The sequence below is a fragment of the Hyla sarda genome, chromosome 6, assembly GCF_029499605.1.
Source record: "Hyla sarda isolate aHylSar1 chromosome 6, aHylSar1.hap1, whole genome shotgun sequence".
NCBI lineage: Eukaryota > Metazoa > Chordata > Amphibia > Anura > Hylidae > Hyla > Hyla sarda.
The window spans coordinates 254,725,797-254,738,669 of NC_079194.1; the positions used below are offsets into that span (position 1 = coordinate 254,725,797).

A 12,873-nucleotide genomic window follows, 5' to 3' on the forward strand; every position below is an offset into this window, starting at 1 on the left:
ATTTATTTAGGTATTGTCCCCCGCAGTGCAATCATATACCCCCCCGCAGCGCATGTGTATATATATCCCCCCCCCCCCCCCCGCAGTGCTAACATAAGCCCCTAGCAGCGCTATGAATGAAAGGTATTCTAACAGCAGCGCATTTGGCCGGGAAGCCGGTCGGCCCAATGCGCTGCTGATAGAATATTTGTTATTCATAGCGCTGCGGCGGTATCTGTATATAGAAGCGCTGTGGGGGCCAGACATATATTCACAGCACTTCTATAATCATATGCCTCTGCAGCGCTATGAATGAAAAGTATTCTATCAGCAGCGGGTTCGGGGGTGGGGGGGAATATATATACACATGCGCTGTGGGGGGCATATGATTATAGAAGCGCTGTGGGGGCCAGACATAGAAGCACTGTGGGGGCCAGATAACGCTATATGTCTGGCCCCCACAGCACTTCTATGTACATAAACCGCCGCAGCACTATGAAAGACAAGTATTCTTTCAGCAGCGCATCAGGCCAGCCGGCTTCCCGGAACCATACGCTGCTAATAAAATACTTTTCATTCATAGCGCTGCCGGGGGCTTATGATAGCGCTGCAGGGGCGAAATATATACACACATGCACTGCGGGGGGCATATGATTACACTGTGTGGACAATACCTATATAAATGCACTGCGGGGGCAAGACATATAGCGCAGCAGGAGGCAAGATATACAGAAGCGCTGCGGGGGGGGGGGCAGACATATACCATTCCCCCTCAGTGATTCTATATATCTTTCCCCACCACAGCGCTTCTATTTGAAAACCCTGCCGGGAGCCCTGAATGGCTCCTCAGTACAGGCCATTCAGGGCTCCCAGCGGGGAATTTAAAAATTTAAGTAAAAGTACACTATACATCGCTGGGGAGGAGCATGCCGCCCGCTCCCTTGCTTCATAATTTCTGATCGGATCAGGTCTCAAAAGTGAGACCAGGTGCAAACAATTCCTCAGCCCCTGTACTACTGTCCTCAATATGGAACAGACCCTGTTCCATGATGGGAATAGTAGGACAAGCACTAATGTAGTCTGAATTTACAGAGAAAGATGGCTACAACTTTTTATAATATCTTAATCTGTTCTCTGTGTTTTCTTCTCACTTTCCTATCTTTAATTGGATGTTTCTGTAATCTTCTTGGCAATACTGCCTGTCAGGGCAGAATACATTTCATGAGACAGATTTTAACCTATGTGAAAAAACAGAGACAGGCGGCAGATTAGTAAATCGGGGGGAACAGAGTAAAAAGAAAAACGCTCCACATTAAACACTCAGGTTTTAGTAAAATCAGGGCCAGGGTCTCAGTCTTGAGACCCACTATGATCGTGAGAAATAGCCGGCTCAGGTGCGCTGAAATACGCTCTTCCCTCCCTGGTTGTCAGTCAAATCCAACTCTTTTAATGCATTAAGTCTATGGAGTGAAAGAGGCCGGCAGTCGGAAAGTAAAGAGCAGCGACACACACTTCAGCCGGCTATTACTGGGGATCGCAGCAGCTTTCAGATTGGGATCTAGTGCAATCTAAACTTTTTACATGTATGGACTACATAGCAAAAGTTTTTAAAAATGACACTAATGCTTTTAAAAAAAGAGGTACTCTAGTGGAAAACAAATGTTTTCAAATCAGCTGGTGCCAAAAAGTTACAGAGATTTGTAAATTCTATTTAAAAATCTTAAGCAGTCAAGCACTTATCAGCTGTTGAAGTTGTGTAGTTCTTTCCAGTATGACCACAGTGCTCTCTGCTGACACCTGTCAGGTGTAGCATAGTAACATAGTTCATAAGGTTAAAAAAGACCAGAGTCCATCAAGTTCAACCTGTATCCCTAATGAGTCCCTACTGAGTTGATCCAGAGGAAGGCAAAAAACCCTCATACTAGAGGTAAAAATTCCTTCCCGACTCCAAATATGGCATCAGAATAAATCCCTGGATCATTAAATCTAGTATATATAACCAGCGATGTTATTATTCTCCAAAAATGCATCCAGACCCCTTTTGAACTCTTTTACAAAGTTCCCCATGACCACCTCCTCCGGGAGAGAATTCCACAGTCTCACTGCTCTAACAGTAAAGAATCCCCGTCTGTGCTGGTGTAGAAACCTTCTTTCCTCTAGAAGTAGAGGATGCCCCCTTGTAATAGATACAGTCCTGGGTATAAATAGATCATGGGAGAGATCTCTGTACTGACCCCTGATATATTTATACATAGTTATTAGGTTGCCCCTAAGCCTTCTTTTTTCTAAACTAAATAACCCTAATTCTGATAATCTTTCTGGGTACTGTAGTCCTCCCATTCCCCGTATTACCCTGGTATCCCGTCTTTGAACCCTCTCCAGCTCCACTATATCTTTCTTGTCCACTGGTGCCCAGTACTGTACACAGTATTCTATGTGTGGTCTGACTAGTGATTTGTACAGCGGTAGAATTATTTCCTTGTCGTGGGCATCTATGCTCCTATTGATGCACCCCATTAATTTTATTTGCATTGGCTGCAGCTGCCCGACACTGGTGACTACAGCTAAATTTACTGTTACCTAAGACTCCCAAGTCCTATTCCATGTCAGTCGTCCCAAGTGTTCTCCCATTTAATACATAATCCCAGCCCGGATTTTTCTTCCCCATGTGCATTACCCTACATTTATCAGTGTTGAACCTCATCTGCCGCTTCCCAGCCCAAACCTCCAACCTATCCAGATCCATTTGTAATAGTGCTCTGTCCTCTATTGTGTTTACCGCTTTTACCGATTTTTTGTGTGGCACTGTACTTCTTCCTGGGTTACAAAGGTGACCGGTACTTCTTCCTGGGTTAGACAGGTGACCTGTACCAGGGAGTTTACCTTATATTGTATTTCATCTGGTATTTCATTTTCCTCTGTGAATACAGTGGAGAAAATTGGCTTAACAGATTTACTTTTTCCTGATCCCCGTCTATAATTTCTTCCTTATTTTTTTAAATGGCCTACACTTTCATTTTTTACCTTTTTGCTATGTCAGGAACTGTCCAGAGCAGAAGTTTGCTATGGGGATTATTCCTGACAGACAGAGGCGTGAGCAGAAAGCACTGTGGTGAGACTGGAAAGAACTACAAAACTTTCTCTGTAGTATACAGCAGCTGATACTGGAAGGATTAAGATTTATTTTCAAATATAAGTAATTTGCAAATCTGTAATACTTTCTTGCACCAGTTGATTTGAAAACAATTTTTAATTCACCGGAGTACCCCTTTAAGAAAAAGTTGTGTTGCCAGTCCTGTATCCTTCTCTGGCTACCTTCTATTTATCTAGCGTGACCATACGTAAGGGGAGGCCATGTGCCAGAAACAGTGTATAATAATAATAATTTTTATTTTAAGACTTTGTCTCTTTTCTATATGTCATTTGTTGCCTAGGAGATAAAATGTATTGTATATTAGCAATGTCTGTTGCATGTGAGGCATCACCTGGCTGTATACATATCTCAGCAAGAAGTCGAGCAGGAAAGATTTCCCTTTTCTGAATGCACCAGCCACGGATACTACAACAACATCCAGATCCCGAATATGGTCCTGAAGAAGCACAGAGGCAAGTGCCTCCTCGTCCAGCTGGAATGAGTGGTCTTCTTTTTGCACTATAACTACCTGGACGGGGCCAGGAGTTGACGGAGCCATGTCTATGAACAAAAGTAGGCAGAGGAATGAAAAACACACAAGACAAAAAACTTTTATAAAGATTTAAAGGGATACTAATGCTCACACGTCCATAGATAGATGGTCAGCTATCATACTAAACTTTGGATTTGGCCTTGGGGTGATTTGCTTTATGGATAGTATACATCAATTGTTCACTATGGTTCTATCTACATATTCAGCCAAAAGATCACTTACATGAATTATCCCAATCACTTCTTTTTACAGCAAAAATCCCAGAAATCAGAGCTCACTATAACATCCAGGGGCCAGAAGGTTTCAACAACAGACATGGATTCTTTACTGTAAGAGCAGTCAAAGTATGGAACTTTCTGCCACAAGATGCTGTGATGTCTGTCTCAAAAGTTCAAAGGGGGCCTGGATGTTTTTATCGAAAAATCAGTACAATTAGTTATGGATATTAGTTTATGGATAGAACGTTATTGGGATGGAACTTTAAGGGGTACTCCGGCCCTAAGACATTTTATCCCCTATCCAAAAGATAGGGGATAAGATGTCTGATCGCGGGGGTCCCGCTGCTGGGGGCCCCCACAATCTCTCGTGCAGACACCCACCTGTGGCAGCTGCACAGAGCGATGTTCACTCCGTGTCTGAAGGGTCACATGTCTCAAACACGGAGCGAATATCGCTCTGTGCAGCTGCCACAGGTGGGTGTCTGCATGAGAGATTGCGGGGGTCCCCAGCGGCGGGACCCCCGAGATCAGACATCGTATCCCCTATCCTTTGGATAGGGGATAAGATGTCTTAGGGTTGGAGTACTCTTTAAAGGGGTTTTTGTTTGACTTCCTCTGGAACAACACAGAAGGGGCATAGGCTGAACTTAATAGACTGTCTTTCTTCAACCGGATTATTAAACCTTATTAACTGATTAACTATTCAAACCAGTTACCTTTCCAGTACATGATTTACAGACTACAGTTCTGTACTGCAATGATACCAACATTCTCTGCGCAGACACTGAACCAGTAAGGACAGGAGAGAAGAGAGCTCAGAACCTGCAGAATGGTGAACATGACTTCACATATAACAGTGCCACGGTATTCGGCATCAGGATCAATTCAAGACTGTCATGGCTATCTGTTTCCAAAGTTACTAAACATTACATAAAGATTGTGATTAAAGGTTATAAAATAAAAAAATGCAGCATATGCGCGCACACACACACACGAATATAAGCCTTGTCTTGAGGTTTATTATACTGTCATACAGTTGTTTCTTTATACTACAGAGAGATCGGCCTAACAGCACTGAGAAGACACATAAAACATAACAAAATCAATTAAATATAACTTCAAAAAACACAAGCAGAGAAGTAAAAAGTAGTAAGCTTACTAGTGTAGGAGCAGTGATCCCCACAGGGGAGAGGCTCACACCCGGCAGAGGAAATGTAATGTTCTGGGCCAACAGCTATGATTCACCGGACACGCAGCTATACTGTGTATATACATTCCTTATTTTAGCCCTAAACTGGCACGAAAAAACGGAGATGACACATAACTGTGCGTAGCAAGGGGGAGAACACTGATCATAGAGAAAAGGATTTATGACAGGCCTCGTCATCAGCAGAAAAAGTCCACAACTTACTCAGTTATTGGGATCTGACACAGAGAAAGCCGCACCCAACGTGGATGTGGTCAGATTGGCATTTTTTCCTTTCACTTAGGAATGTAGACAGGTAGAATGTAATCTAAAGGACTACAAAAGAAATCCAGAGAAAAGACACTGTTCTGCTAGAGGAAACCATCAGCCACACCCTTACAAATAGCAGAAAGGAATGGATCACATGAGAGACTGAGCAGAAATAGGTGGGAACAGATGTCAATTTTTTCTTAGTAATGGTCTATGCTCAGGAATAGGTTATGAATGTGATCAGAGTGGGGTCTGAAGCCCCCCGATCAGCTGTTACAGCTCCAGTAGACAGCGCTGTACACTGTGTAGTGACTGTGCAGGGATCCTTGGAGCTGCAGTAACCAGGAGTGGCCATGGCCGGCAGGGAACAGAACGCACCACTTCTGGCCCCATTCACAGCATAGACCCTGAGGATAGGCCATCTGTAATATTTGGCCAGAAAACCCCCTTTAAAAAAAAATAAACCCCCAATTTATATGGGGAAGCATCTGCAGCTTATTGATGAGATGTTTTTCATGCACAAATCCAAATTGAAAATTAGCAGCATTTCTGCTAAATGTAAACACAGCCTTGGGCCGGGTCATACAGAGCACAATACAGACATTTTTGCATATATAGGCTATAATACATTCCCTTTATAGGGTACACAGTCTTGTATCCAGTATGGAATCCTTGTCATGCTCTATTGGGGGTTAACTGGCAGCATACGGTAAAGCACCTGCACCGACAATTATATAAAGTGTTACTTAAAGAATACCTGTCACCAAATAAAACTCTTAATATAGTGTTCCTTGTGTAATTAGCAGAACAATAGGATGGAAGTTACTTCCAAAAGATGGGACATCAATCAGGGCGCAGGACTCACGGATATTAAGGAAGGTGCAAAATTTATTGAGAGAGGGGTGCAGCGCTAAAACTGGGGAGTGTTTCCAGCCCGGACCGGCTCTTCGTCAGGCAGTAACAAAGTGCAGATCATGACACATTATAAAACAATTGGATTGCTACCGGGTGGATAAACCGGGATTGTAAACCGGAAGCAAAAAACATTATTACATAATCGTAATATATAAATAACAGTTACAAACAATGAGATAAAAAGGAAATTGTGAGATTAAAAAAAAATCGTTTTAAAAAACACATTAGAAAATAGTAAAAATACATAAAAAATACATTTCAATCTCACAAGTGCTGTGTGCGGTTTTGATTGTAGAGCATGCGATCAGTAAAAGTATTAATGAAAATGTTACGCATAGACGTAAGGAGTAGTAAGGTGGCGCATGTGTGTTGATACATACTGATGGCGTAAAAAATCTGCCCTGGATTCTACACTCAATGCCATGTTGACATCAGCAGTATACGGCACAAGACTACTGAGGCATGTGACTAGCTGCAACAATGCTCAATCATGTGGATTTATTGATCCATAGTAGGCATAGGCAGCAAGCTGAGGAAGGCAATATGTCGAAACGTGTCCTTCATATAATGATTTCTACGTTGGATCAATACATCCACATGATTGAGCATTACCAGTGAGTGCTGGGTTTCTTATTCCATATACTGGTCTGCTCCCACCTTGTGCACCACCACCACAGACGGAAGTGCCGACCTGACTATTACCAAATTAGCAGCAACAATGACATGGATATACAGGCACATCATCCCTGCAGCGTGGCTGTGCTGAATGCAGCAAGGATTAAAGGCCATCTGCAGCCAAAAAAATGTATCCCCTATATGCAGTGTTTGATCACGGGGGGTCTGGACGCTGGGACCCCCGCTATCTCCTGCACAGGACTGCGGCTCTCCTGTGCAGGAGTCTCGCGTGATAGCTGTCACGCCCCCTCCCGTAGGCTTGCATTGAGGGGCGGAGCGTGACATCACATGGGGGCGGAGGCGTAACGTCACACGCCGCCGGCCCGGTGGTCGCCTGTAATCAGTCCCAGAGCGAACACGCTCCGGGGACTGATTACAAACGGGGTGCCGGGTGCATGATCCCAGGGGTCCCCAGCGGCGGGACTCCCGCGATCAGGCATCTTATCCCCTATCTTTTGGATAGGGGAAAAGATGTGTAAGCACCGGAGAACCCCTTTAAGCCAGTGACTATAGCGAGACATGTTATATTATTACAGTCCCAAGCTGTAAAGAGGTTATCCCAAAATTGATGGATAGGGGGTGACCAGCTGATAACAGTGCCATTGCTGAGATCCCCACGGATCACAGGAACGAAGGTTAAATGTCCCCCAAGTGAATGAAGCAGAGTTCAGCAATGGTCGGCAGTCCCATAGACAGAACGGAGCTGTAGCCAAACATGTGCAACTGGTCACCCCAGAGGTCACACTCCCTAGGTCAGCTAGTTATTTACTGTGGACAGGTGATAACCTTTTTATTCTTGGGATAACTCTTTATACAAGTTCAGTACTTCCATGGTCTTCCTTGGAGCACTTTTGGTAGGGACAACCCACAAGACCTGCCATTTTGGAGATGCTCTGACCTTGTTGTCGAGACATCACAATTTGGCGTTGTCAAAGCCCCTTAGATCCTAAAGCTTGACTATTTTTTGCTTCCACCACACAACTTCAAGAATGTACACTTGCTGCTTAATATAACCCACGCCCTAGTCAGGTGCCATTATCACAAGATAATAATGTTATTCCCTGTTAGTAATAATGTTATGAGTGATCGATTTATAATGAAAGAGAGATAAGATGGTTCCTGTAAACTTCCTACATGTCATGAGATATATATATATATATAAAATAAAGGGTACACTAAGATAACACATCCTAGATCTGAATGAATGAACTGATCGTATGAAATACTTTCATCTTTACATAGCTGAATGTGTTGACAACAAAATCCCACAAAAATTATCAATGGAAATCAAATGTATCAACCCATGGAGGTCTGGATATGGAGTCACACTCAAAATCAAAGTGGAAAACCACACTACAGGCTGATCCAACTTTATGTAATGTCCTTAATGAGGTACTTCGGTGGAAAACTTTTTGTTTTTTTAAATCAACTGGTGCCAGAAAGTTAAACAGATTTGTAAATTACTTCTATTAAAAAATCTTAATCCTTCCAGTACTTATTAGCTGCTGAATACTACAGAGGAAGTTCTTTTCGGAACACAGTGCTCTCTGCTGACATCATGAGCACAGTGCTTTCTGCTGACATCTCTGTCCATTTTAGGAACTGTCCAGAGAAATATATGTTTGCTATGAGGATTTTCTCCTACTCTGGACAGTTCTTAAAATGGACAGAGATGGTCAGCAGAGAGCACTGTGCTTGTGATGTCAGCAGAGAGCTCTGTGTTCCAAAAAGAAAAAAAAATTCCTCTGTAGTATTCTACAGCTAATAAGTACTGGAAGGATTAAGATTTTTTAATAGAAGTAATTTACAAATCTGTTTAACTTTCTGGCCCCAGTTGATAAAAAAAAAAAAGAAAAAGAAAAAAAGGTTTTCCACCGGAGTACCCCTTTAAAACAACTCAAAATGAGGCTCAGTAGTGTGTGTGGCCTCCACATGCCCGTATGTCCTCCCTACAACGCCTGGACATGCTCCTGATGAGGTGGCGGATGGTCTCCTGAGGGATGTCCTCCCAGACCTGGACTAAAGAATCCGCAATGCCTTCCTCTTGCAGGAACTGCTGACACACTCCAGCCACATGAGGTCTAGCATTGTCTTGCATTAGGAGGAACCCAGGGTAAACAGCACCACAATATGGTCTCACAAGGGGTCTGATGACCTCATCTCGGTACCTAATGGCAGTCAGGCTACCTCTGGCAAGCACATGGAGGGCTGTGCAGCACCCCAAAGAAATGCCACCCCACACCATTACTGACCCACCGCCAAACCAGTCATGCTGGAGGGTGTTGCAGGCAGCAGAACGTTCTCCACGGCTTCTCCTGACTCGCGTCTGTCACATGTGCTCAGTGTGAATCTGCTTTCATCTGTGAAGAGCACAGGGCGCCAGTGGTGAATTTGCCAATCTTGGTGTTCTCCGGCAAATGCCAAACGTCCTGCACGGTGTTGGGCTGTAGGCACAACCCCCACCTGTGGATGTCGGCCCCTCAAACCACCCTCATGGAGTCTGTTTCTGACAGTTTAAGTGGACACATGCACATTTGTGGCCTGCTGGCGGTCATTTTGCAGGGCTCTGTAAGTGCTCCACCTGCTCCTCCTTGCACAAAGGCAGAGGTAGCGGTCCTGCTGCTGGGTTGTTGCCCTCCTACGGCCTTCTCCACGTCTCCTGATGTACTGGCCTGTCTCCTGGTAGCGCCTCCATGCTCTGGACACTACGCTGACAGACACAAAAAACATTCTTGCCACAGCTCGCATTGATGTGCCATCCTGGATGAGCTGCACTACCTGAGTGGACAGTGTGATTTCACAGAAGTGTGATTGACTTGGAGTTACATTGGGGTGTTTAAGTGTTCCCTCTATTTTTTTGAGCAGTGTATATATAAATCTTCATGCCTTTCCTTCCTTTAGGGTATGTTCATATATGCTGAATTCACACATTGTAAATCTGACAAATATCTTACTACAAGGTCTACAGCAAATTTATGAGGCAGACACAGATTTCTGCAGCAAATGTGCGGGTTTAACCCCTTAAGGACACAGCCAATTTTATTTTTGCATTTTTGTTTTTTCCTCCTTGCTATAACTCTTCTATATTTTCATCCACATGAGGGGAAGAAAAACGCAATTTAGCAAATTTTTGAAGGTTTTGTTTTCACGCTGTACACTTTACGGTAAAGTGACATGTTTTCTTTTTTCTGTGGGTCAATACGATTAAAATGATACCCATGTTAAGTTAGCTTTCTATTATTGTACCGCTAAAATAAGTATGTTTAAAATTGCCCCATTTTGACCACTTATAACTGTCTAATTTGCATATGCATATCGCTGGTCAGTATTATCGGGCATCTACTTCTCTGATCTGCTGGAAGGCAGACCAGAAAAGAAGATGCCAGGAGAGCAGCAGAGGTAGGTGAGGGGACCTCCAGCTGCCATCTTGGATGATCTGATACCTGCGGCCAAGCCACAGGCAAACCGATCATCCATTAGAATAGCAGCATTGCCGCAGATGACGTTATGAGTATTGATCATGGCATCTGAGGGAATAATGGCCATTACCAGCGGGTCCATGGCTGCTGACAGCCAGGACCTGACGTGCATGACACGAGAAGCACTTTGGCGCTCACGTCATTTACAGAACGTATATGTGTCCCGTATTGTTAAGGGGTTAAGTGATGGGGACCAGCATGAGTATTAGACCCACTCACTAGGGGCTTTACCACAATGGGGGTAATGTTTCAGCTTTTCAAAAAATAAGCCATAAAATGAAGTAGCAAGCTACTTATTCTTGCAGATTTTAACCCAGAACAGAATTTTTTTTCATAGCATGTGACAGTGTTGTGAAAACTCTATGTAGAGGATTTAATGTATATTTCAGTGTATGATCGATGCTGAAATTTGTGTCAAACCAGTCACATGTGAACAAGGCCCTAGGGTACATTTATTGATATACAGGCAACTTTTCTCATCTGAACATGTGGCTGAGCCTGATACTGCTGCTCATTCACATTCAGCCGAACAAGATAAACCATCATTACACATTTTACTCAGAAAAAAAACAACTTGAAGAAAATTTGCAAGTGTATAATGTTGTCATCTACTGAAGTCAATGGGTAGTGACATAATCATCTTGCAGATTTTCTGCTGCAGAAATTCCACTGTGGAAATCTGGTAATTACTCACCGTTAATTCTGCTTTCTCATAGCCATGACAGTACCGATAGAGAAATGGACTCCTCCCATGGGGACAGGAAACCTAGAGTAAAAAAGGAAGAGCTCTCCTCCAACGCCTAAGTGAGTTACCGAGATCTAAGAGAGTCTTCCCACTGGTTATTAGACTATAACATATAATCTAACCTTTCAAGTACTAACCCACACCAAGATATATACAATTTTTTTTTTTTTTGAGACACCCAAGTGAGCCCCACTTCCGTGAACCACAACAGAAAGGATAGGAATATGCTGTGGTGCGGTCATGACTACGAGGAAAGAGAATTACCGGCTTTCCACCTTGTCATGATAGCACCACCAGAGACGAACCTAGGATGGGATGACAGACTGCAGGACCTTAAGGCCAAAGTGGAAGAAAAAGCAACATCAAATCTATAGTGACGAAAGAAAGTATGCAGGGACAACCAAGTGATCGCCCTGCAATTTAGGTCAATTGAGGCTCACCTCCTTTCGGCCCAAGAAGATGCAATATTTGGGGTTGAGTGAGCTCTCAAGTCAGAAGGAAGAGAAACATAGGCTAAAGCTATGACCAAATCTTAAGATATTTGATTGGTTGCTATGGGTAACTGGTCAACCTTTCCTCTGAACAAGTTTTGATGAATATCCCCCAAAAAGTCTATCTTTGGTCCTATTGATGAATTCTAGGACACATCTCTCTCTCTCTTTCATAAGTGCGTTTACTGCGAAAAAGAGGGCAGGACAACCTCCCGTGAGACATGAAAAGCAGATACAACTTTTGGTAAGAATGCTGGGTCAGGCTTTAGTACTATCCTAGATTTAAAGAAAATATGTGGCCAAAAAACACTTATCACCTATCCACAGAATAGGGGATAGGTGTTTGATCGCAGGAGGTCAGAACGCTGGGACCCCCTGTGATCTCCTGCACAGGGGCCACGGCTCTCCCGTGCAGGAGGTGTACCGGCCGCAGCGTGACGTCGCGGCCAACACGCCTCCTCCATGTAGTTCTATGGGAGAGGATGCGTTCATGCCTCCCCACCTCTCCCATAGAACTGTATGGGGACGTAGGGGGTGTAACCATCGACCTCTCAGGTCAACACTACGCGCATTAGCCTTTCACACTGTTTTTTGGCTGCAGTTGTCCTTTAAATATCTGAGTGAAGTGTTCCCAGCTCCCTTACTCTCCAGGCTGATGAGATGGCAACTAGAAGGACAGTCTTCTGTACCAGAATCTTTAGAGGCATAGAGGAAATTGGTTTAAATGGTTCTCTACATAAAGGACCACAGTTCGCTCCCATGGAGGACATATGATGACTTCACCAAATTGAAGCCTCTTTACAGATCTGAAGAATCTCACCACCCAAGGATGATCTGCCATCTTCTGGATGAACAGGGCTCCCAGAGCTGACACATGAACCTAAATGTTGCTGCCTTCAATCCCTTCTCTAATTCCTTCTGTAAAGAGTCAAGGATAGAAGCAATATTCGGTTTGTTAAAGTCTAAGCCAGACACACCCATAGTAGAAATGCATTTATTTCCAATCCTAAAATAAATCTTGGATGTGACTGTCTTCCTGCTGGCCTGCAGCATAGAAATAAAAGAATCAGCTAACCCTTTTGCCTTCAATATCAATCTTTTAAATGCCAGACAGTTAGATGGAGGTGGAGTGCATCCGGATAATACACTGTGCAGGGGTGTGGAAATGTAATAAAAAACTACTTGGGACTAAAACGGAGCAAATGTCCCTCATGACGATCCACTGGTCC

The 12,873-nt window shown here is 43.7% G+C and overlaps 1 protein-coding gene across 7 annotated transcripts in view; it reads right to left on the reverse strand.

The window, feature by feature from the left end:
- ATL3 (atlastin GTPase 3) overlaps positions 1–12,873 on the reverse strand; it is a 56,055-nt gene that overhangs the window by 29,135 nt on the left and 14,047 nt on the right. For 5 of the 7 annotated variants that reach the window (XM_056526985.1, XM_056526986.1, XM_056526984.1 and 2 more), the window contains exon 2: positions 3,465–3,673. The exons of 1 other annotated variant lie outside the window; for it this stretch is intronic. In XM_056526985.1, the coding sequence (XP_056382960.1) occupies positions 3,465–3,671 (207 nt within the window). In that variant the 5' untranslated portion in view covers positions 3,672–3,673. Of the gene's footprint in view, positions 1–1,130; positions 1,218–3,464; positions 3,674–12,873 lie in introns of those variants that run through there. One more of the 7 variants, XM_056526989.1, reaches the window with a different exon arrangement.